At 37.6% G+C, this 27,305-nt stretch overlaps 1 protein-coding gene across 1 annotated transcript; it reads right to left on the reverse strand.

Annotated features, from left to right (window-relative positions):
- LARP7 (La ribonucleoprotein 7, transcriptional regulator) lies at positions 1 to 26,803 on the reverse strand. The gene is given in 14 exon segments (XM_010709982.3): positions 1 to 413; positions 6,627 to 6,718; positions 9,177 to 9,336; positions 11,715 to 11,833; positions 12,615 to 12,766; positions 15,372 to 15,507; positions 16,248 to 16,466; positions 16,469 to 16,621; positions 18,205 to 18,313; positions 18,898 to 19,062; positions 21,883 to 21,966; positions 22,080 to 22,180; positions 23,487 to 23,695; positions 26,717 to 26,803. Coding segments are annotated over 13 exon segments (1,779 nt in total). The 5' UTR covers position 23,695; positions 26,717 to 26,803; the 3' UTR covers positions 1 to 332.
- Between the last annotated feature and the right edge of the window lie 502 nt (positions 26,804 to 27,305).

Here is a 27,305-nt window from a genome sequence, read left to right on the forward strand (position 1 = left end):
TGAAAATTTGTCAAGCATTTTATTTCATAACCTGGTGTATAAAACTTCAACATACAAAAAACCCAAAAGTGAACTAGAGCAATATCTCGATACATTTTTTTTTTCTCCATAAAGCTCTACCTAGAGGCTCAGAAGCAGTAAACATTCAGCCTATTCAAAAATGGGATCTGGAGTAATGTTCATACTTGCAATCTGCAGAATTATGAGTCAAATGAACGGGTTTTTGATTCCTTCTTAAAAACAGTTTAGTTGCTGTAAGCAGTGATGAGTTTGGTTTTGTCTTTTTTTTTTTTAAATCCATGGTTCAATTTCAAGACTATATTCAGCCTTGGTTAGTTATCTTCAGAGAAACGAATGTGTTTACTTGTCTGTTGAGTTTTTTCAAGTCTCATTCTTTCAGCTTTGGCAATCAACTGCAAACAAACATGAAAAACATTGAAGAAAGTTTACAAGAAAATTATGATTTGACTAAAATTACAATTTTGTTTCACAATCATGATTGTACTATTCACTGATTTACCAAGTTTTCTAAGACAAAGATCCTGTTTGAACAGAAGAGCTAATCTGTACATGCAACAAAAAGCTAAAGCAGCCCCAATTAGCTACACTTGAGCAGGGCCTCAGAGCATTCAAAAATGAAATAGGGCATCCCTTCCATTTCTGGACAGTGCAGCATCTTTCATTCCAGTCCTCCTTCTTCCTCCCACCATGGCTGAACAAAACTATGCATTAAGAAATCAAAAAATGCAGTGCTATACAGGAAATTAAAGAACATATCCATTTACTGGATTCAGCTAGCACTGACGAAATAGGATAAACAAGGTGACACACACACAAAAGCCGTATGACTGCTTTGTCATTTTTTAAAGTAAGGTAGCAAAGACAAGAACACTGAAATCCTGAAGGAGGAGATGGGAAAACAGCACAACACATCATAGCTCTGCTGAGAAATATTCTTAAAGAATAACAGCATAGTAGGGAGAAGCTAGGAATGAATGAATAGAATGCTAGGAACCCCTTACTCAAATCCATCTGACCAGAGGTCAGTACGTTGTTGGCTGCATTTCAGGGCAGGCTGATAAAATTACTACAGTATCTGGGTTTGTTTTACTTTTTCCACATGATTTGAAGCTGTAAGCGCTGAACTGCCATACTGCTGAAATTGCCTGCCTCAGTTCCCTGTCTGATTGCAGATTATTGTAACTCATATCTCTGACCATGCTATCTTTTACTCATGGCAGTAATCCAGACTCTTTTCAGAAAAGGCAGCCTTTCTTGCTTTGCAGAAGATGATCAGCTAGGACACCTGTACATTACTACTCTGACAAGTGGTGCTCCTCATCAGTTCAGATGACTCCCACAACATAACTTCAATCTGGCATAGAACATTTTTCCCTTTTCCCACAGCTATCCAAATTTAGGGGGATATCCCAAATCTAGACTTGTTATGTCTGTAGTAAACTCTGAATTTAGCTATCCGCATTCCTGTAGGATATTTACACTTTAGGGAAAAAATCTCAGTAGAAATCCTCACACACATCACCTACTGAAGGTAAAATAGTTCTTGTGCTTCCTTGCAAAAGTGACTGGAAACAAATATTTTTTCCAAAATACCACCATAATTTGATAGCCTAACCAGTTTAATTCAGTTTGTTTCTCTTTCATACATTCACTTCAGAATACACATGTGCAGTCACTAGTGGTACTCAAGAAATCTCTTAGTAAATTAGAAAGTTAACTGCTCTCCACAAAAAAAAAAGCAAGCATCAGAAATGCCCACGTGGAACATTACTAAACTGCTAGTTTTCAACTTACATACTCTGTGACAACAAAGCATACTCTTTTAATACTCTTGCTTCTGTGACAACAAAGCATACTCTTTTAATACTCTTGCTGACAACAAAACGCTGAGACCAACTTTAAAAACATGCTTGTTTTTCAAGCACCCATACTAGAACACTCACCTATTTAACTACAGCACTGCACCAATGCCATGATAACATCCGAAAGCAAAAATGCAAGCACTCTTGCTGGAATGATTCCTTATATGTAAGCAAAAGCTCATAATAACTGTTACATGAGCAAAAATACATAAGGAACAAGACAGACTTCCTTGTCTGGATAAAAGGTGAGAAAGCAGGGGACACTGGTGAACCTAGACATAAATCCATAAAGCACCAGCATAAATCCACATCAACTTATCCGATGTAAACTAGGAGAGTATCAGCTGGTGCTGAGGTCATTTGTGGGGAAAAGGAACCTGTGCAGGAGGCAGCCCATCACAGTTTCTTTGATTTGAAGAGTCTCACGTATAAATGAAATTATTTACTATTTATCTCTGTGACTGTAGCCAAAGCTATGCCCTGTAGACATCGCTTCTTGTACACAGCATAGTAGTACACAGTACGCTCTGCAGTGATTACAGCAGCCAGGAATCATACTGTACTGATACTGCACTGTTTTGCACTGTTTGCTATGTTGCAGTGTAATTATATTACTACAGTTACAACCAGTCCTCCCTCATCCTCTAGCATGTAACTTAACTGCATTCCTTAATATAGTCTCGACAGCAGGAACAGCTCAAATTTTTCTTGATTACTTACTTTCTCAACCATCCTCCAGAAATACGATTAATTTAAATATACAACCAAGAGTTTTTTTTACTTTTTTTACTTTTACTCACTGCTAACTTAAGAACGGACTAGAAGAATTAAGCTCTAAAAAGGAATGAGTACAAAGGGTCATTAATTCAGTATATTGCATGGAGATCACAATCACAAAAGAACAAAAGCTTAAAGATATAAACTCTCCAATTTATACCAGCAGATGTTTCTATACCAGCACCTCAGTGCTGGTCAAAACTTCAGATGGGGGTTGTTGCAAAAGGACCTTAAGAACTCTCATTTTCAAGTAATAAATCCAGTACCAGCACCTATTTCTCACTGGAACTACTATTTGTGTCTCACAGAGCAGCCCAGCCTTCCACAGACATCAGCTAAAGCAGCATGCAGAGAAATGGTATGCCATTCAGAGGGACTTTGACAAACTTAAAAGGTGGGCCCATGCGAACCTAGCGAGGTTCAACATAGCAAAGTCCAGGCTTTTGCACTTGGGTCAGGGTAATCACAGATACATATACAGAATGGGAGAACAACTCCTGAAGTGTTGCCCTGTGGAGAAGGACACAGGGGTCCTGGTTGAAGAAAAACTGAACATGAGCCAGCAGTGTGCCCTTGCAGCTCAGATGGACAACAATATCCTGGGCTCCAGCAGAAGAGAGGTGGCCAGCAGGGACAGGGAGGTGCTTGTCCCTCTCTACTCTGCCCTCATGAAGCCCCATGTGGAGTACTGAATCCAGGGCCCCAAAACAAGACAGACAGGGAGCTGTTGGAGAGGGTCCGAGAAGGGCTACAAACATGATCAGAGGGCTGGAGCTCCTCCCCTATGAAGACGGGCTGAGGGAACTGGGCTTGTTCAGCCTGGAGAAGAGAAGGCTGCGGGGTGGACTCATTGAAGACTTCCAGTATTTAAAAGGAGATTATAAACAGGAGGGGAGTCAAGTTTTTACAAGGGTAGACAGTGATAGGACAAGGAGAAAGCGTTTAAGTTCAAGGAGGGAAGGCTTAGACTGGATGTCGGGGGAAGTCTGTTACTGAGAGAGTGGTGAGGTGCTGAAACAGGCTGCCCAGAGAGGCTCCAGCTCTGTCCCTGGAGGTGTCCAAGACCAGGCTGCATGGGGCCCTAGGCAGCCTGGTCTAGTACCAGATCTGGAGGTTGGTGGCCCTGCCTGTGGCAGAGGTGTTGGAACCTGAGGATCCTTGGAGTCCCTTCCAACCCAAGCCATTCTATGTTTCTATGAAAGGTGTTTAATATGTGCTTTAGAGTGAGATCCTCCCTTCCTCCTCTTTTATTAGCCCCCATCGCCAGTGCACAGGCAGGGAACAAATCAGGCCTGCAAAGACACAGCACCTGAGTGTAATTAGAAAAGAACAGCATGGGCTGTGCCCAAGCATTCCCACTGTTCTCTACTATCCCCTTTTCCCATTTATTCTGCAAATTTTTTTCTCCATTCACTAGCACCCAATTCTCACTTCCTCCTCAAATTCTTTTCACTTCTTCCATCACTCCCATCCTCTTGAACTTCATTCTTTCCTTCTGTGTAAGAAGTATACAAAGCATAAGATGCTTCAACTCTCACAGAAGTCAAGCACCCAGGCTGAAAGCATAAGCATACAGCATCTTCTTTCTTTGTGAGCAACTTCTAATCAATCTATGGAATCTAAAGCTATACACTAATTGCTTAAGATTTGCTTGAACTAGTACTGCCCTAAAGAAGCATCTCTGACAAGATTTCCAGTCTTTATCATTTCAAGTTGTTTATCATGTAATTGAACAATAGGCTAAAGCATAGATTTGGAAGAGCTAGAAGAAGCAAGCACACAAATGACAATGAACTAACAAGTCTGGGGGCAAAGACAAATTATAAAAAAAAAAAAAAAAAGGTTTATCGTTTATCACAATACCAACACTGAATACGTTTTAATTCTCCCATATACCAAAGGGTAGTTAGATACCAGTCACAAATTATGGCGAACCTTTTAAGTTTTATATACTAATTCAAATAGTTATCTATAATGTATTGACTCCAACAGTGCTATAACAGTGAAGTGCTCATCTTAAAAAATTTCTTGTAATGGGCTTAAAAAAAAAATCCTTAAAAGAGCAGATATCCATAAAGTAAGGATACCAGTGGCATACTGAGCTGTATGTACGCATACATTTTTCTTGCTTTTACCGTGATCTTTGAGTGAACCAACGTAGGAGTACATTTGTAATATTTTATGTTGAAAATTCTTACATAATAACGAATAAAGCAATACCGTGGGTTTTTTTGTACTATCTTTCCCTGGTATATAAGCTGCAAAAACTTAAATAAAGGGTTAAAAGCTCTTGACTAGGGCTAGACATTCTTTTCCTGATGTCTTGCTTAACAGAGTTAGCATTTAAACAGCATTTGCTAAGCTTTGAAGTTAACACCTCCCAGCATTGTAAGGTGATGGGTAAGGGGGAGGAGCAGGAGTTTTGCATCCCTGCTGCTGCTATTGTTAAGCAGAACTGCGACAGTTTATATTTGCAAGCTTAAATAAGGTGCATTACTGGCCACTTTACACCAGTTTGGTCAACAAATACCAATCGTCAAAAAGACGAAGAAATAGAATCATGAGAGCAGGACACCTACAATATGGAGTAAAAAACAAAGTCACTGGCAAAATACATCGTCTTTAAAATAAGGACCCATTTAAAAAAAAAACAAAACACAAAACCTGAAGCTGGCAGTACTTACTAAAGAGCTCTAAAGTTTTATTTTTCACATTCATGGAGTCTGATACTGCTTATATTAAGAAATAATGGCTAAGATTCAAAGGCATCTCTTGTTTTTCCAGAATAACTGATTTGATTTTCTGGACATATATGTTGTGCACATCTGTTATTACGAGGACTACATTCATTTGCCTGTGAGATCTGTGGAAGCACATTTAAAGAAACAAGACAGTACAGCTTGAAAAGACTGTGTAATTAGTTGGGTTTTTTTGTTTGTTTGTTTGGTAAATGCAGTATGTTTTTCCAATTATATGGGACAGCTAGGAAACTCAGTACTGTCTCACAATGTGGCATCTTGGAAACAGAACTTGTCCACAAGTCTATATAGTTAGTCACTGTAAAACAAGGTCAGATGATTTTGAAGTTTTGTAAGCCATGAACAAAGACAGGTTAAAGCCAACTCGGAAGCCTTATCTCCAATACATGTGTTGAGTAAACCTAGCAATAAAGCATCTGTGAAATACCGTTTGGCCCCTCTCTTCAGGGTGAAAGGTCGAACTCCCTTGATAAAGTACCCTTCATGACTGGAAGTATCTTCTGTGGGCAGGAATTGGGGCTGCTCCCTGCCAAGTTCACTGCAACACTCTCTCAACACTGTGATCTGATGGGCACAATAAGGTCAAGGTTGGAAGAAAACACCAAACGAGCACTGAGTAAAATTATACTGCAGTGCTACAGATAGTAGGATTAACTGTTTGACAGTGAAAACAACCATACTCAAGCACCTGAGGTGTGCTCTGAGCTCACTAGATGCAAGACAGTTTTAGTTTGGAAGCTGTTTAGCTACAGATGCTGGTAGCAGTACATGAATTTGTCTGGGTTGGAACATACAAGACCGTTTTGCATAGATTTGAAATTACACTACAATCACACCATCTTTCACCATAGCACAGACTTCTACATTAAATGTTGTATAAATGCTTGTGAGAAAAGGTTTTGTTCTAATGAAATGCTGTTTACTGCACTAGACAAATGACCTAGAGCAAATAAAAGGAAAAATCAGCTTACAAATTAATCTCATGTAATTAGCTCTGAGTTCAAATTTTTCTCATCTCCATAAAGAGAACCCTTGCATTTGGCAACTGGACTAGGTCAGCTACATACTTTCTGGCTGTAAAGCCATGTTGCAAAGTAGGTAGAAGTTGTCCATCCTTGACTAATTACAGAGGCAAAGATTCTGAAAAAGCAGATAGTTTTTTCAGCTAGTGGTCACACTGAAGAGAAGGACAGAGGAAACAAATTACCTTTTCAGTACCCCGCTTCTTTTCTCTAGGCTGGTTAAGTTTAGCTTGTCTGTCCACTAAAATCTTCTGCCAGTAACGTTGCTCATTATCACCTTGAAAATCAAGTTAACATAACAGTATGTGAATACAGGTATTCAAGATAAAAACATGCTTTTTGTGCTGGTAAAATCTTCCCTAACTCAGGTAACCCCATGTAAAAAACTGATCAGGCAAACCTAAACATCAGTTGTAATAAGAAACAGAATTCTGATTTATTTTTTTACTTTTTATTTTTATTAGGACAGCAAACAAAACCTCTCTTTCTGCTTATCACAAAATTGGTTTCAAAACAGATCAACTGAGTAATAATGTAGGCTTCAACTATTTTTTCCCCCCCATTAGTCTTTATGAACCCAATTCCTACTCATAAACAAGCCAGCCCTATATAAAAGGCTGCCCTGCAACATTTGATCAACACACTTTGGTGAACAATGTAAAGAAAGACTGTCTAAAGAAACTGACACAAGGGCCTGTGTTCTGTAGGCCTGGACTAAATTACTACAAACTTTATTAACTTCAGGACTGGATTGGCAAAGCAGCTAGGTATTCCCAAGCAAGTATCTTTACCAGCTTAACAGAAAGAACTGAAGAAATAAGCAAACATCCCTCTTTACACTTAACTGGTAGGAGGAGCTCATTTTTTACTAACATTTCACCACATTACTGAGAGAGACCATATAATCGACTGGTGTACTTACTCTGGTTTGAGTGGGCTATCAAAAAATAAGTGCAAAATGACAATATTTGGCTTCATCAACTGTGAGAAGCAAACTGTAAATCGTGTGGGTAGTTTTGGAAGATAGAAAAAGAGCAGAAATAGTTTAGCAGTTTTCTTCAGTGACTATTTTGCGGTAAAATAAGCAGTTTGCCACATTTCTTTGTGTGTGAACTGCAACTATCACAATAGAAATTTTGTGGTGAAAGGCCATACAGTCTCATGAGAAACCATCAGTTACTGGGAAGTCTCCAGGTTAACTTGGAAAGGGTTTCTGCGGAAATTATATTATTCTGATAAGCAATTCTACAGATATTTTAACTGCATTTTATGTACATTCAATCACAATACCCAAACATTATCACATATGCTTAATATGCTGTCAGAAGCATAGAACTTTTGCCTATTAAGTCAAATATTACCAGAACTTCTGCTCCTGAAGTAGCAGGGAGCATTAAAGATTCCCTATTGTTATTCATCATATTCACATTTACACTACCAAGAAAAGCTGAAGTCCTTACTCAGCCTTTTGCATTTCTCAAAAGCCCTTCCATTCTCATTTCAATGAACCAGTTCAGGAGAAGAAAAATTAGAACTATGAATGGAACGATCCTACAATATAGTATTTACCTCCTCCCAGTCTACCACTGTGCTCTTTCATATAAGGAAAAAGAAACACACACAAAACTGTAGATTAGAATATTTTGGGTTTTCTGGATTTCTGAAACACAAGACTCTGGAGGACAAATAATCTCAGCATGACATTAGCAGCATTCACCAAGCTTAAACTTTAACTGTTATAGTATCAAGGTTAATGCTTTCGTTGCAGTTATTTCTTCTGTAATCCTTAATTGTCTCTTACATGGGTTTACATCTATGCATGCATGGAACTGGACCATAAGGCTCTATGCAGGTATATAAGGACATTTAAAAACAGACAAGATAATCTCATCTATATGATTCTTTCATTTGTATGTTTTGGTACATTTAAGATGTTTAGCGTTTAGAATTAAAAAGTATGAACTCAGTAATGAAGTTTGAGACAACTCTCAACTCCCCATCCCTTTCTCCTGCTCTTCACTTACATGAAGATGTTTCTCTACACACAGAAAAATATTTCAATCTAAAACAAAGTAAGAATTTAGAACACCAGAGTAATTTCAGGACAGACAATACATTACAGCAAGTCTAATAAATAAACCAGTAAACATTTTAGTGAAATTATATTTTTAAGCAGCATTACCCTGGCATACGTTATTTAACCTCCTAAAAAAAAAAAGATTAATTAGAAGGCAGATGTTAAAGCGTAACCATGCTGAGGGCTTGGTATCTTTCATTTCAAATTCTTGTCAGTCATCAGAACATTACAGTCCTAAGGCCAAAATGTGCTTTATGTTCAGTAGTCCAAATCTACAGAAGTGACAAAACCAATCTCAAAAGAACAGAATTTAATCGATCAAAGCAAGTAAAGCAATTATTTTGCTCTAAACAGTGGCTCAAAAACATTTGCTATTTTAATAATTCCATTAAATTAAAAAAATTAAGATTTACAGGAAGTAGATATACTAGCTAATAAAAATGCAGTCTGTTCCATAGCTACAAAGACACTTAAAATTTTATCCATAAAGCTACCACAATACTACATGATACACAAAGAATATGATCTTTAGTCAGTCTCTGAAGCTGTAAAAATATATAAATTTAAATGGTCTCCTTCCACTAGTAAAAAAACCAAAAAAAACAACTGGTAACAAACAAAAAACCACACAAAATAACAAACAAGCAACAGGACTTACCAGTGAGAATTTCGTATTTCCAGTTGTTTTTTATCTGTAGGTCTTTGTGAGATTTCATGACTGTCTGCGCATCCTCTGGAGTATTAAAACGGACATGACATTCGGTGTCTCCTTCTAGCATGTCAACATAAGCAACATCAGCCAGCATTGCCAAGGCATCCTATCAGGGTGTGTGAGAACACAGACCATGAAACTGAGTATAGTAGAGCAGCTATTTTGACCACACAATTTGTGGAACACCGCTCATTTTCATAAAAGGTTATAAAGTAGAAAGAATTAACTGTTTTCATAATTAAAAAAATAGTTGTCTAATATTTTGAGTCAGTATACTTTCACAAGAAGGATATTACAGAGTTCTGAATGAGCCCATAACTAATACAACTATTAACCTTTCACTGTGCTCCTGAGAACTATTTTAAGCAATAATTCCTACAGATATTTTTTTCCCAAGAACAATTTTACTGATGGAACACTAGTTATTGTCCACTTGGTTTCAATACTGTATCTGTAGTGACATTCCTTAGAAAGAAAATAGTGTGCTGTAACACTGAAAAGTGTCATTCCAACAGAAAAATATTCAGTATCTTCCTACATACGAAATCCACACATGCAAGCTCCTTCAATGCAGATTATCTGAACAGTAAAGAAAACCAGGCCTTCCTATCTTTATGAAGTAATCTCTGCCTGAAAATTTTCACTAATAGCTGAAGGAGGAAGAGTCACACATGCTCTTTCAGATGAAGTACTTCACTTGTAATACCTGCTGTTATGGAAATTAACTAAAACCACACATTCCTAGTCCATTTTGTTCACAGCAGGCAGCTCAAGTCGCTACTGTTCAACAATTACTTGCTTTTAATCCCATCCACTACAAAGCACAACCTTAGAGCAAAAGAAAATTAACTACCAAAATTGTTGAGGTCATTTGAGAACCAAAACTACTTTTCACTCTTAATTCTGGTAACTCATAGTCATAGTTTAAAAAAACAAAACAAAAAGACTCACAACACATTGTAATTGGCAAGTATCTCTGAGAAATAGGGGAGCAAATGGAAGTAGTAAAGCAAAATTAAAATATCAAAATAATATTAGGATTGCTCTGATAAGATCTTTCAGGTGTGTGGAAGTTCCCTATGCCTGTCATACAAGAAGAAACAGTTAAATGCTGGAAATCTCCTACAAAAATACCTAAATGCATTGTCTGGTGGCAGCAGTGCTGTAGCTACGACAGACCAGGCGTACAGGCAAAGTAAAGGTTTTTGCTGAAGAGTTATACATTTCATAGAGGCAACTGGTACAGCCACAAATCAGCCAGAGAGCATCAAGTATAGTTTGCAGCTTCCACTGCCAACCTGAAAATCAGCTGGATCATCCTGCTGATCGTTGTTTCTACTAACTACAGCTGTATTTTGCAATTGTATTTCTTCCTAAAAAGACTTTCCTCACTTGTTTGGTAACAGTTTGTAAAATATTTTGCCTTATTTTGGAAACCACAACTATTACTAACAACAGCAAAGGCCACCCCAATCTTACTTTGTCTTTATTTCCATTTCCCTGGAACGTCTCCCTTAAACTAAAGAAAGTAACTAAATTTGTATTATCTGGAAATAACAGACTTGAAGTTTATCATTTCAGCAGTAGCTGAAAACGAACTCCCCCCTACCCGAACACAGTGTATTAAGTGGCAACACCAACTCAACTCTGTAAAATGTATTCTGCAGTCAAACTGAACCAGCCTTAAACGTTACAATGACAACTACCGCATTCTCTCAGTGCCTCCAGCACTCACACGACTGCCTACAAATACCAGCAGATAAGACTGATTAAGTTGAAGCCCCATGTATCATCAATTTTTTTCAGTAAAAAATACCCTTCAAATCTTGCTAATATTTATGCGCTTGCAAGTAGAAAGCAATTTCAAACGAAATATAGTACTCTTAGAAATATAAGTAGTATGGTAAGCTACCTCAGAACTTGTGTTTAGATTTATTCATTATATGTGGTCTGCATATTTATCCTAACACGAGTTAAAACCAAAAGACAACTTTCTCATACAAAATATATTTTCAAGAAAACAACAAGCCATCACGTACCAAAACAACAACAACAAAAAAACAATTTACCACTAAGGGTTCCTTAATTTGATTTGTACCAAAACTAGTGGCACAATTAGATACAGAAAAGGGCACCCATCAACATCAAGCTTCTCTTCCTGAAATGGAAGACTGGTCTTAGCAGTGATTTACTTTTAACAATATAATATTAACCACATTTTTGACAGCTACTCATCCTCCAGAGCTTTTTTTTTTTTTTTGCTATTATTTTCAGACTTGGTTGAAGCACAGAAAAGGCTACATTTTGTTTGAATGCTTCCATTAACAGGTACTAGAGAGGAATCTATACGCAGCTACAGGCAAGCAAACAAAAAAAAATATCATTAAAACTTGTTTAAATCGTATTCAAACGAAATATTCAAACATTTGGGGGGCACTGTAAGAGGAAAGGCTAACAGCTACCCTGAGGTTACAAAGGCATTACCTTGATCTGCTTCCTGCCCGGCAGGGGCTCAGTGCTAATGATCTTCACAATTACTCCACTCACAAACTGGGGCCCCATTGTGTTAGCCTTGACAGGAGCGGCACCATCTTCATTGGTGGCTGATCATTTTAAAAAAGGAGAGAAAAAACTTCACATTTATCAGTTTGACAAGCCAAAGTCTCTACGAAAGCACATAAGCAAAGCGATGTACACAGAAATGAAAGAAGTATATAATTTTAAAATAATGGATCCAGATTCTTCACCAAAGTAATTATGTTTAAGAAAAAAAACTCCGTAGCTTCACAAGCACACAAGCATATTTTTTATTCTATTCACCACAGTTAATAATCAAATCCTGAATTCTATAGTGATTTAAAATAAGTGACACATCTGTTATCAAAGTTAGTGAGCAGGAAGAGAAAGAGGACCCTGAGGAGGGGAGGGGAGGAAACAATTCTATTTCAGAAAAATATACAAATAGAACCAAGAACATGCAACTTTACTTCTAGCTATAAACCTGACCAAACCGCACTATAAGGCATTTCTGAATGCCTTGAAGTAATAGTTTCGTAAACCTTGCAAGAGATGGTTAAACAATGCAGGCCAACATTACATCAAGAAACTCATTCTTGATTTATTTCTCCAAGGCTTTTAAAATTACAATTGCCTAAAAAAAATAAAAATCTTTGTTTAAGAAGTGAAACTGGAGCGTTCTTGCACCACTTGTTTGCTTAAAAAATTCCTTATTCCTAAACCAATCTAAATGAGGGAAGGTTGGCATTCAGAGAAAACATCTGCATAGGAAAGTAAGTTTTATTTTTCTGTGTTTCTGGAGGAGCAGCGACTTAAGCATTCTTTAACCATATAGAAAGAAAATGAAGAACAAACAGTTACACTTGCCATTTTTAGACTGAAGATTTTTTGGTGCACAATTATTCGTTTTCATCTCTCCCACGGGCTCAGGTTTGATTTGGGACATTGTTTTCTTTAAGGAGGCCATACTGGCTTTTTGAAGAGCCAAATATTCTTGCTTCAAATCCATCCATTCAGTCCTGTAAAGAGGCAACCCAAGAGAAGTATGTCAGTTGTAAACACACTCAGACAAATCTGTCTTATGATGGCTTAAAGTAAACTTGGCAAGTGGTGTAGATCTTTCCTATTAGAAGTCTCCTCACAGTTTGCTCATCTTCAGCTTTGTCCCTATCTGCTTTTTTAATTTTGCTTTGCTTTGAGTATATCAAGCAAGTTAAAACAAGATTAACCTCATTTGTAGAGTGACTCAAATCCATTACACATTCAGAAAACATTTAGAACAGCAGTGAACTGTATTCTGCTGGAACTACATAGCGCAAAGGCACTATATTCAGATTTAATTCAGAGACGGCGAACTCCGAATTCACCCAATTAGTTCAGTGAAACCACTTCTGTGTCACTATATTAAGAATCAGTCATTTACTTTCTAGAAAAATCATTGATCGAAAATCAACAACTGGTTAAACTCTCCAAAAACCTACTGAGATAAGAACATTCCTTACTATTCAAATGCACTTTGCTTAAAAAATACCACCACATGGAAGCAATTTATATATTTACATACATTTAACATGGAGATGTTTCTGCAAACAGCTAGAGCTTTGCTCCACAGAAACACAATGCCTATAGTGCCACTGTGAGAACGACTCATTGTTACCCTAATCTGTACTATCAAACAAGCTGATAGAGGATTTTTAAAGAGGAGGATATCTTGTGGTAATGGTTTTAGCTGTTAACATTGACAACTGTATACTTCAAAAAAGCATCCAGACTCACCCAGGATCATACATTCTCAACAGAGCAAAGACATTAAAATAACAAAAGACCCACGTAATGATTCGTTGAGATAAAAAGGCAACACCATTCCATGGCAAGGTATGGTATAAATACAAGCACAAGGAGTTACTTGTTAGCTTGTCTCGAAAGAAGAGGAGACCGTGGGGAATGAGTCAGGCAAGTATTTACAATGCTTATCCTCTTCTGATTTTTTTTTTCTTTTACTTCGCTAAAATTTAAAACTTATTTCTTTGTATTTGTACTATTCTCAGGATCCTGGTGGAAGACGACAAGCACCGCTGATAACTTATTTTTTTTGTGGACCCCTTTTACTTTAACATGGAGGTGCTTTCTGTGATTTTACAAAAGTAAGTGCTTCCATGTTTTAGTAGAGGTGAATCCTGTTCTCAATTCTGAAATGCTGTCCACGACGTTGTTCTTACTTTTTCTCCCCACCTCAAGATTACTTGATTTGGGCAAAGAGACTTTTGGCCGAAAGCAGATAAGGACGCTAACCAAGACAGTTTATGGTCTGTAGGTTCAGAAAAATTTTTAAAGGACTTCCTCCGCTTTAACATGGAGGTACCTGCTGCCTACAAAAGTAAGTGCTTCCATGTTTCAGTGGTGGTGGATCCTAATGTCTGAAGCATTTTTCTAGGAGGAGAAAGAAAAGCATTACAACACAGCGCTGACATGGTTTATTGCAGCGCTGGGTGCATGGAGATCTCCACCTAGCGTGCACCCAGCGCTGAAATAACCAATGTCGGCTTTTTAAACTATCATTTAGTTGCATGATTTGATTGCATTGTTACAGTGATTTTGTAGTTTCTTTTACAGAAAGAAATACAGTCTCTCCACTTAAGGTTCCCCACAACTTAAATGTGGATGTGCTTGCTTTGTTCTGTAAAGAAAGTGCTTCCATGTTTTAGTGATGGTGAATCCTTTTTCTCAACTGGAATGTTGGAACAGAACAACAATTTAAAAGCATAGCATCCTTTTTGGTTTCTGTGTTATGGGGGAAGGAGTGTGGGGCTTCACAGTATCTGTACCATAAAATCTCTAGACAAGATTGCTTCGTTTTCCATCCTGTTTCTTCATTTGCACTGCACGTAGTCTTTTATACAGAACAGAATTAAGTATACTAATAATAGCGCAGACAGAAGGATCCCCTCAACTTTAACATGGAGGTACTTGCTGTACACCTGAAAAAGTAAGTGCTTCCATGTTTTAGTTGTGGTGTCTCCTGAAACCCAACAGAAGAGGAACAGATTTTTAAAATTCTGGTGTTTTTACTGCTCAACTACAGGCTAATACTGTTGCTAATATGCAACTCTGTTGTATAAAAATTGGAATTGCACTTTAGCAATGGTGATGGACTGTCAGACATGCACACTGAGACGTTCTTGTTTCAAAAGCATTGTGTAAAAAACTTTGTATCAACTCTTGTATATGAAGATTACTTGTAAAACGTGTGATGTATCAGCGCTCAATTAAAAAAAAACAAAAACATTAAATTAAACAACTCAATTTCCTTTACCAAGGCAGAAGACCCATGGTAACTGAACATTTTAAAATTACAGCACTCCCAAACACGTTTACTGGGCAAAAAGGCTACCCCTACTACAAAAAACAAACAAACAAACAAAATGCAGACAGCAAAATGATAATAACAATGATGATAACAATATTACGAGGCATAATTTTAACCTGAAGTTCGAACATGGAGATGGGAGTTTAAACCAAACCAGTGAGTTTAATTCTTTCACTTAGGTTTGGACTAGCATTACACCATCACAAACTGCTCATAAATCAAAAAGACTTTGGTAGTAAGCCACATATTAAACCTACTTTGAGAGTACTCTGAGTGGAATAACTTCTTCACCCATCTTGTGTCTTTCTTTGTGTTTTTTCTTATGTTTTCTTTTAGATTTTGAAAGTGATGTGTCTTTTTTATCACCATCTTTATCATCTTCCACAGGAACTTCTAAATTAGAAATCCAAAAGAAAAGTTTAGTACAGAGGCAGTAGACAACTGCCAAGTTTCCTTCCCCCACCATTTTTCTTTGCTGCCATTTCAAAGAAAATGACTTATTTCTAGTCCACTTTCTTAGCTGAGATCTCTACTGGATTTTTCCTGCACATGCAACTGCAATTGCAATGCAGCTTTTAATCTCATATACTGACTTTTTTCCTTATCTCCTCTAAGAAACTGAGCCCATCTTTGTATCTTCAGTGAATACTGAACTTCTTTGAACCACTTCTATTTCTGATGAGATTTACCTACTTCACTGTTAAAGACCTTCCCTATTCTCCCTGTAGGTTATCTCCTTGAAATGACTCATTATCAGGTTAAATTTCAACAGCAGAAAATCCCAAATATTCATAAACTGACCTTGTTCTGTTTCAACTACACCAATTTTTACCTACTGACTCAAGCAGAGCAATTCACCAGTTTGAATGTTACCAATCTTTAATTCGATAAGCTTACTTGCCTTCCCAAGAGTTGGTTTCTTAACATATCTGTATTACACAGATTACATTGCAGAAAAAGCTGCCTACCATCTACAAGGTTAGCAATTTGCCTATCCTAAACCTTGCCCTCATTCCCAAGCCATTCCCATTCCCCTCATTCCCATCCATCTGTAACAGATTATGTCTGTATGTCTGGCCTTTCAACTACTCATTATATGAATGATAGAGAAAAAAACATGCAGTGAACTTTACCATTAGAATCTTTTGGAGCTTCTGCTGTTTCTTCTTTTACAGGATGAACTTCATCCTTCTGAACAGTTTTCTTGACTTTTGCAATTGATATCTCACCATCTCCAGAACTACTTCTTTTTCTCTTTCCTGGCCTGCTTTCCAAAGGTATTTCTGAGCTTTCTGATCTGTCCCATTTTCTTTTCTCTCTTTTCGAGAGCTGCTTGTGAACCTCAATTCCCCCATTTCTGAACATTCTGATGAAGTCCTGTGTCTTTTTGACTTGGGTGCTTGCTCTGTTGTAGTGTTCGCATTAGATTCCTTTGCCTCTGCAGCTGCCTGTACATTGCCTTCTTTCTTAATTTTGGATTTCTTTTTTTTCTTCTTTTTCTTCTCCTCTACGTTAAAAAAAGGATATTTACAACTGCTAATGATTAACAACTGAGTTAGATTAACTGACCCAAGTAAACAGTTGTTATACCACTGGTCATGCTAATAATCTGAGATGTTAAATAGGTGTTTGCCTCTACCATCTCTAGCTACACAGCTAAGATGCAATACACTCTTCCAAAGTTCCTCCCAGGCATTCTAATCAGAATTAAAAAATTAAAAATACACATGGTCTTACAAAATGGGAAAAAGTCTTGTCACACATGCAGTTTGACTACAAGTTTTCCCAAAATACCTGTTTTCAAATTAAGGAAGGAGTTAAGGTGTTATGTCATTGCCTTCTTGTCTTCGAGAAGAAATACACACCAGCTTCCAGACCAGTCAAAGACAAACAAAAAGAAAACCTGCTGATTCATATTCCCAGAAAAAAGGAGTTACTCAACAACGTGACCCTAAAAGCTAGCTGCCCTTTAAAGAATGCTAACTTAAGCGGTAGGAAAAAAAAAAAATGCATTTTGTTCACAACACTTACTTCAAAACTGTTGTGGGTAGGATGCAGTACGGAGCATTATGAACATCCTTTAGAGGAGTTTAAAGCATTGTTCCTGTGTGACCTGATCTAGATGTTCCTGCTCCAGCAGGGAACTGGACAAGATGATCTTTCAAGGTCCCTTCCAATCCCTGATATTCTCTGATTCCGTGATTGTTTAAAAGATGGTTTTTTCCTTTGATATTTTTAATCCTAACTGCCCTGATAGTATAATGAAGAGTCAGTGACAATAACAAGGAACACAACTCATCAGTAGGTTTGAGAAAAACGTAGGAAATTCCCTGATGTCTAGGAAATTGTATCAGGCTATCAGAAGCAAGAGGAAAAATGATTCACTGAATCAGAGTTAGTACATGACCCTGTTATGCAGCTTCATAAATTACAGTAGCTATTTTTTATTGGAAACTGTGAATTCATGATTCTTCTTAGTAATATCCTCAAGGTTTATGTGATCATTTATAGATTACGTAAAGTGAGTTAAATAAGCTGCAAGAAGTTCATTCTGCTATAGGCTGCTCTGTTCAAAGAGGAAAACTGTAAAAACGGTTTTCAAATTTCTCTTGAGAATTTCAGTGAGGAATGAAAAATAGCACAAGGTTTCCTCTGATGTCAGACGATCACAAGCTTATGTAAACAGCACTAAAGTTCAAAACTAATCTTCCTAGTGTCTGTACCTTTCTTTACAATACTAAATATAACTAACACAATATCTCCAATTTGCCTTTTGCTAGTGCTAAATACTTGTAGTCTGAAAGCTGTTCTGCTGGCATAACAATGACTAATGATGGTAGCTGGCAAGAGGGGAAAAAAGATACTGAACTTCTTATCAAGCAGGAAAACAAAACAGCAGAATCCTCCACATTTGAATTTTACAATTCCATTTTAAGCCCACATTGGCCTAGAAAAGCAGCACTAAAAAAGCATATTTATTTCTTCAAGGTTAAGAAATGTGAGATTAGATTATAACAGCAATCAGTTCAAAACTCTTCAGAGGCTGAAACATAAAGCATTTAGTTTTGATCCTACCAACTTAACACTTACCCACTACACAGCTGTTACTTGTATTCAGTGCAGGGACAGGCTTATTCTTTACTGTTTTGGGAAACATCCCAGGTTTCCGCGGTGCTTCTTCTGGAGGATTATTCAAAAACTTAAACACAAAATCCATCAATTAATTTTAAAAAGTCCACTTTTTTTTTTGTTAAGCAAGGAATCCCCATTCAAGTTAAAACCAGCAGAGCAATGTTCAAGAAAAACAAAGCCTTCCATGACTTTGGACAAGTTCAGAGCTCACTTATTTCACATCATTAGTGTGACATATTTGTGCCTCTGTCACCATTATGATATCGAAACTTTTAAATTTTCAAATGTATATTTACAGACAGTTAACTTGGTGCAACTATGCTTATGTCAAGAAATTGAGTTAGCCATTCCACTGTTATAGAGATCTCTAATTCTGTCTAAGATGCCAATGCTAGCCAATAAAATTAATTCAACACTGCCACTGCCCCCTCCCCCCCCCAGTGACTCTATTGAATCTCCAAATATCAGAATTTAAACTTTTAAGGATTTATGGGATTGATAGTAATTCCAAGGGGAAGAGATCAGGACATAACTCCTGCTAGCTCAGAATTTCAGTCATGATATTTTAGACTTCACATACCAAAATTTCTATGTCCATATCACTACCACACAAACAGGAAGAACAGACAGATGAGAGTTGCCATTACTCACCTCAATAGCTTTTTCTGCTTGCTCTTTAGTTTCAAATTCAACAAAAGCAAATCCCTTTGGATCACCAGTGGACTTATACCGGGGTATACTGACATAAACTACATTACCACACTTCCCAAACACCCTCTCAATCCAACTGTGATTGACATTTTTGGGAAGAAGCTCCTATAAAAATAGAAAGAAATCTTGTTTTCTCAGTATTGCATTTTATCAGGTGGTTTACTACATCTAATTACAATTCTTCACAAAAAACACGTTTGATGTAACGTTAAAAAAAAACTAGATTTCAGTAAATATTATTGTCACGAGGTTGTAACATTCAGACACTAAAAATGATCTGAAAAATGGATCTCTATCCATTCACCTAATCTTAACAAATAATTTGTTTTGAATTTAACAGGCTCATCTTCTTCCCTTGACAGAAACACCAAGGTCTCATATGTCACTGCATCTTGGGAAGATAAACCATCTCTGTCCAATTAAGATCTGAGAAAGCATAACTGCACTGTCAGTGTCAAAACTAGTCAGTGTATAGCACAAGGATTTGTTGTTGTTCTTTTTTGTTTTATATTGTTGAAAACTCAGGTATCACACAATTTAATTCCTGTAGGTCATTAAAGAGGTACTACTCAACAAGCTTTTTAATATAGCAACACATTCTAGCAGCATGCAGATGCAAAGCCTCATTTCCTAACAATTTTCCTTCACTTATCAAAGAAACATTCTGTTGTACCAATTTCTAAACAGACTCAATTGAACACAATTTAAAAACAATACTCCCAACTTCATGCCTAAATAAAGTAACCACTTTTTTTTTTTTTTTTTTCCCCCCCATGACTAAGTTACTGCACTAAAAGCTCTTTGCTCTAAGAAAAGTTATTATTCTATTTGGGTAGAAAACTGTTTGCATGAACTCTGCCTGTTTGAGAGAAACATTTCATTGTGGTTTTGGTATAATATTGAAATGCTAAATTTCTTTGAAATTATCTTATGATCAGTGACTTTATTTTTAACTATACTTTAAATATGTTATTTTGTATCGTACACATCTCATAAGCTTTTCACAATATTTTTCAAGTTTGAAAGCTTATGAAACGAGTACAATTTATCATTTCAAAGAAACAAAGAAAACTCCTCAAATAAATAAAAATTCTTGAAAACGCAAGCTAATGAACTTACTGCTCCTTAAAAGAGCACTGCTCCCCCTCATGGCTTAATGGGTAAAATGACTTAACGAGTAATATGGCTTAACAGTTTTGCAATAACAAAATAAAGGGTGGGCACATCTTACACATCAGTCTTTTAAAATGTGAAGGAAAAAAAAAAAAGAGCAATACCCCTCTTCCCCTCACCAAAACAACCCCACAAACAACAAACAACAACAAAACAACTCTGTACCTTCTTTGGTGGTAAGGAGAGAATACTGAATTGCTACATATTCTCCAAATAAGATTTATATGAATTAACTAAGTTACAAAACACGAATAAGCTATTTTGGCCTTATAGAAGAAGTTAGGATTAAAGAAAACCCAATTAACTATGTAGTTAGGTTATATCATTCAATAAATTGAAATATCATCTCTAAAAAGTATATAGAAGCAGCATCTGAGAAGTTCCTGTCATCACAGCAGAGAAATACCACGACTGGCAGACAGTGGCAAGCCTTTCTGGGTTTTTGTTAAAGAACTCAAAGATCAGAGTAAGCCAATTTCTATTTACCTGGATGGGCTGGCATTTTGGACATGATTATTACTCATCTTCAACACAGGAAGCTTGGCTCCTGCTTGAAATTATTAACTACAGGAAGACCTAGCTGCTAACATCTATGGGAATAAACCTAAATCACAATAGCCATAAAAAGAACACTTGAAGGCCTTCATACCGGCTTCAATTCTATTAAAAATGCACAAGACCTTTAAATAAGTGACAGTACAACCATCAGATCTCTTCCCTTGTTACCACATAAGTGACTCAAGAATATGATAATAGTAGACCTACTCTGAGATCTAAAATATCACGTTGAGATGCAGCATAAGCTATTTTCATTTACATTATTGAGTTGTTTAACTAGTAAGGTTGCCACACTGTGCTAGTAGGAGTATTTAAAAACACAACCTTAACATAAGATTAGCTCACTTAGGTAAATCCTGCAACTAAAAGAATGCTAGTGCTACAAAACCAGAAGCACTTGCAGTAACAGATTTTATAAAGAGATTGTATTTTATGAAGCATGCCTGATTGTCTTCAGCACCTGCTGTTACATAAAACTATTATTCTAAATATTTGACTACATTAACATGCTTCATAAACATTTATTGGTAACCACTGTTACGCCTCTAGCAACATTAATCAGAAAAGCCCAGTTAAAGTAGTAATATACAGATGAAAATACACCATTCCCAAGCTAGGATGTGAAATGGCTCCACTCGGCATTTTAAATCAAGACAGTACTAGAAGACCACACTAACCCCACTCCTTTCTTGCCCTGGCCTCTGGCAGTGATCACCTACTTTCACTTTACTTCCTTTACTCTGCACAAGCAGTAGTAGTCAGACCTCCCTGTGCTAATAAAAATAATAATTGCACAGGTATTTCCAAAACAAAAATCCTTATTGCATTGAAAGTATATATTAAGCCTAAGCTAAGAGCCTCATCATAACAAGTTCAGTACATCTACAGAGCACCTCTCTCCTTTGCACTGTCTTTTTTTTTTGAGAAAAAAATCCTATGTTTCCTGTATTAAATCAATGATCTCGTCAAAGAAAATCCAACTTCTAACTGGTGTGGTAAAACTACACGGCTGCTTTGTTGTATGTGTCATTCTTATTGCTATAATAATTTGCAATCATATTACAGCTTTAAAAATGTACAGTGGTTTTTGCACTCCAAAAGACTTTGCAGCAAGAATATACGTTTAAAGTATTTGCTGTAGCTGGAAATAAAGTGCTGTCATATATGAGGCTTGTAAAACAGGTACAACCTTACCACATAGACTGTACGACTATCCACATCCTTTGGTTGTTCACCCAGAGGCTGGCGTCTTCTAATCCTAGTTCCTTCTAAGTCCAACTAGAATTTAACAAGAAAAAAAAGCATTTTCTGTAAGACTGATTACTTCAGTTCCACTGTAACTACTAATTCAATAGCAGCAAACACAAAGGAGTGAAGTATTAAACACTCACCTCTACAACAGATGAGCTTTTAACGGCTCGTGCTATCAATTTTCCATCAGTAGTCAATTTTTTCATTTTGTTGAAAGAAACAAGAAGTGATATGTCAACATCTGAGGAGGAAAAGAAAGGTGCACATGATGAAATCAATGCAATCTAGAAAGCCTTACTTGTGTGTAAAAACCAGACACCAAGAACAAGCCAGAATTCCCATGAAAAGAATGTGCAAGTCATAATTAGAGCATGCAACCACACTGCATACTGATGAGGATTTACAGAAAATTGTTACCATCAGAATTCAAGTTTCAAGGAATTCTACACTTAACGTTTTGTGCCAATCTGTCAAAGGAATCTATCTCCCCTTTTACCTTCCAAATGATAATTGTCCTTGAAAAGAAAGGAAGAAAAAGCCTTTCTGATGTACTTTTACAGCACAGAAATAATTTGCACTGAAAATTCTCCTTCAAGGACTCAACTGAGTGTGTAACCTAACCTTTCCAATACAGAAGAGGCCCTGCTTTTACTTTAGCTAGGATGAGTCATGCTGCTAACGTCTGAACAGAAAATTATGCAGTATCAGTCTTGGTTAAAAATTGTTCAAGGCATCCAAACTCTAATACCCATAGAAAATGTAAAGACTGTTCCTCTGAACACTTTTTTTTTTAAAGGACCTCAAGTTCAATGCAATTGAGAACTCCAACAAGTGAAGATTACACTTCTCACACAACACAGATAGCCTAATGATTTATACTTAAATGTGTATATGTTTGTATATATATATATATATATACACACACACACACACACGCACACACACACACACTTCAAAGGACTCCAAAGTGGAGTGGAATCTGAAATGCAACGTTTCTTTTGCCGGAAAAGGACTGTCTCTCTCTATAGATATAGCACAAGTGATGTAATCATCCATCTGGAGTAACACAATTGAGCAAAAATCTTAACCACAAATTTACTACCCTTAAAGCAAAACGCAAGTACTTGCAGGTAATGTGTAAATTAACTTCTGCCTCAGAATGTGTCAAGTAGTTCCAAATTCAAGCTCTATCTCCTAATCTGAAGTCAAATGAACCTTGTCAAAAATTGCCAGCAGAAAAGAGACCTATAAAAGCCCTATAAAAGCAAATGCACAATCTCTCACATATCAAATTTGTCCAAGAAAGAGGAACAAAGAATATCAAACTGAAAAAGTGGCATTCTCATTCCTGCATACATTTACCCTACAATTCAGGTACTGTACATCTAAGGGAAATAAATGCCCTTGTTTGTTTGCTTATGCTATTAATTATACTAAAAATAATTAAAAAAAAATCAATTCAGGTCTCTCAAACATCACCTGTAACATAGCAAAGAAGAAAATCAAAATCACATCTGTTTGCTGACATGCAATTAATACAAACTTACATCCATCTCTGGACTTTTCTATTTGTTCTCGAAGAAATCTATCTTTGTGGAGATTAACATCGCCAAACCAGAAATCCACCTGCTTAGCTATATCTGCAAGCACCTGTTTAACCCTCGACCTCTTCTTTTTCTCCCTCTCTTTCTTCTGTTCAGTGCTTTCCTCTTCCATGGCTTTGTCTCTTGCAGCTTCAGTCTCCATTCCCGTCATTCTGTCAATCAAAAGTTAAATATAACCTTTGAGAAAATCAAAGTAATGTTACGGTATGGAGCAAACACTGCACCTCCACAGAGTAATTTTCAGAAGTTTTATCACATGTTAAGGAGCTTAGCTTTATGCATTCCCTATAATAACATGTGCCATTCAATACTGTGTAGTGTAGAAAAATACCAAGTACAGAGAAGGTGAAAAACTTCAGGTCACAGAATAACTGTGTGGTGAAGACTAAGCTGAAACCCAAGTCTCACAGCTCCCTGCAATGTCTTCTAGCCACAGCAATTCACTGCAGGCAGGTTGGTACCAAACCACAGGCTTTCCATCGAAAAATTTGTTCTATTTTGTTAATCCAGAATGCTTCATGAGCAGCCTGCTCTCCCCATTAGATTACTAAAGAAAGCTTCTGAATTTCAGCAAGTCATGACATCTACGGTTTCAACTGTTTTTACGCACTGTCAGAAAAGCAAGGCTATTAACAAATATGTTACCGAATTATTTGAAGTACCTGTGGAGATAATTATATGTCCTTCAATAATGCAAATTCCTCATTAGCAGAGAAGGAAACAACCTGTTAAAGGGAGTTTACAAAATCCATCTAAAAGAAGATCTTTGATCCCCAATAAATACATTTTCTTAGAGCTGAAAAAGGACAGAAATTACTTGATCTTTACACCTTCCCAAGTGTCCCAGTACAAACCATTAGACTCCAACAAAGAAAAAAAAAAAGGAAAAAAACAACGCAAAGAACTACAACTCAGAAGCTACCCTTTTACGTAGAAGGCAAAGTAAGATAAAAAAAAAGCTAGGTTATCTAGGCAATTTCTGAACAGGCTGGCCCGAAGGACAACACTCAGCAGGCATATATTGTAAGCCCAGTGTTTGCAAGCAGGTTACATTAACACACAGCTGCAGACGGGCTCACTGCAAGAACATACAGTAAGATCTCCAAATGAAAAGCATCTATTAACTTTTATTACGAAATACAATTCCCATCCTTCTTGTAAGTCCAGGTGCATTCAGTGAGGGCTACACTTAAATATCTTTCTTTGGTTGGAGATCTTTCACCAAGAGTCGCTGATTTTAAAGGCAAATCAAGTTATGTTGGAACTTCAGAGTGGAGCCCCCACAAAAAGGGACTAAACCATAGCAAGGTGACTTGAAGTTACAGCTTTACTTGGAAAAAATATCAAAACTTCTACATAGATAAATTCACCTTTTTTTGTCTCATGTTTCTGTTCACTGGAGGTATGCAGTCATCCTAGAAAAATGCCAGTCAGAGTACTTTACTCAAGCCAAAGCAATACTGGCAAAAGCAGACAGCTTTTAAAAACAAAATTAACATAAAAAATAAAGCGATTAATATGGAAATCATCATTTGAAAGACTTTTCAGCTCCCTGTACACAACATAAGGAAACAAAAGTACAGCCATCAGAGAGGAAGCTGACATCTGCAGCAGGACAACAATGGAGATGGTCTTCAAATTATTGTGCAAATCGCACCTCCTTAGCCGGATATCAGTTTCTCTCCCTGCTGTGAGCTGACCACTCAAGACAGTGAAAGAGCAATTACCTTGAAAAGATAAGCCAGGTAGAGCTCCCAGCTGAAGTTCAAGCTACATTCGAGCCCTTCAGCAACTTACATTAATTATCAGCACAACATACCACTTCGCTGAAAGCTACAGTGAGTTACACCGTTACAGGATATTTTCTTTAGTTGAACAGTATTTTATGAGCCCACTAACGCATAACAAATACGGCTTATGTACAGCAGAGCTACATTTTAAGAAGCTATCTAAAGCATTTCACACATTTTGAATCACTCGGGAAACACAAACAGCTACAAGCTGTATTCTGCTCTGTTTTGCTCCTCCTCCACCCCCATACCCACTTCTAGGCGCTGCTTTAGGAATAAAGCTTTGCAAACATGGCTTTGGGGAGCCTGGAGCCGGAGCAAATATCAGCTATGAAACTATTATTAGAATCTGTATACAATCTTACTTTCAGTAGTGAAATACACCTGAGAGTTCACTGCGATTAAACTCAGCATTTAAGAAAACTCTGTTGATACCAAAGCATATCACTAACACGTAGCACTTGCTTTTTCACCGGTATTCTTTCAGTTTGCAATTAATCTCGCAAGCCTCAACACGGCAGTGTCAAGGTGTAAGGCAGTCCTCGTTTTTGTTGCCTTGCCGGCTCTTGCAGCCTCACAACCGCAAGCACTGTTCACACAAACAATGCAAATCAGAAGAAAGCAAAAGCTGAAGTCGAGATTTCAGTCTATTAAAACTACACAGCTACAGCTGTTAGTTTTCCTTAACTGAAATTGAATTATCAGTGTCTGTATATGCAAGAAAGGAACTAAAAAAGGAAGAATAACTCATCAGAGGGAAAATAAAAGCTAGAAAAACTAAGATGGTGTAAATCAAAATGATATGGATTCACACAAATCTGTGATGACATACTTACATCCTTTTAGAAGGCAAGTATTAAATTACACTGGCAGTAAATTGCACAGAGACAAATTTCAAATTTAACTTCTGTTACAAAGATACTTAGAGAAATGTGACAACATCTGTCATACAAAGTGAAAGGAACAGGGGTCCAGTTGTAGAAATCTGCTTCTGTGATATCAAGCTTGCTTGCTTACTATGGGCCTTTAAGCATCAACACGAGAGGTGGGACCATACAAAACGTGGTTTATACTATCAATGCTTCCATACTAAGTGACAGTAACTCCTCTTCTGGACAAAATACGCAAAATAAATGCAAGCATTCAGCATACTCCAACTACTTTCAGAGATGTATTCTGCAGAGCGCCCCGGACATTCCTTACTACACACGAAGGGAGAGCTGCACCTCTTCGAATTCACTTCCTACCCTGTAATTTCAACCTACAGAAAATGACCTGACAAAGATCAGAAGATATCACATGAAGACCTACACAGCTTGTTTCATAATCTATAAAACAAACCCTCCAGCTTTTTCACAGTCCAAGGAATGAAACCAGTATGACCTTTTAAAGTGACAGCGGAGTTATTTGCCACCTGTCGCAAAAGACGGTGTGGGCTGCGCCTGGGACCAGCGCACACAGCGGTCCTGCCGCGCTCAGCCCGTCCCCCACAGCGACCAGAGCAGGGTAGCGGCCAGATCTCCTCTCACTTGTACACTCCTTCCTTGCATCTCGTTCTCTGCTGAGGCGGGGCAGCTCTTGCAGTTAAGAAGCCGCTATATTATGGTGCTTTTCTCCTGGATGTGCGGACTGGTTTATTTACGGAGGCGGAGCAGGAGCGGAGCAGCAGGCAGGGCACGGGGCACACGCAGAACAAGTCGCGCCGATGCCCCGTTAGCGGCTGCTGACAGACTGCCCCGCAGGCACAGCAGAGCCTCGCCTCCTTTCTCCCGTTTCAAACAAAGGAAAGAAGCAGATTTTCCTCGTTATGACCTAACCATTGCCAGCGGGATCAGCCAGCTACCTATTCCCAGAGAACACGGACGGCGCGGGCCAACTGCGGCTTTAAGGACGGACGGAACGCCTCAGCACGGCACCACGCTGAGGACCACAACCGCCGCACCGGCACGCATCCAGCACCCAACGGCGCGGC

This window comes from Meleagris gallopavo, chromosome 4 (genome assembly GCF_000146605.3).
Source record: "Meleagris gallopavo isolate NT-WF06-2002-E0010 breed Aviagen turkey brand Nicholas breeding stock chromosome 4, Turkey_5.1, whole genome shotgun sequence".
In the NCBI taxonomy this organism is placed as follows: domain Eukaryota; kingdom Metazoa; phylum Chordata; class Aves; order Galliformes; family Phasianidae; genus Meleagris; species Meleagris gallopavo.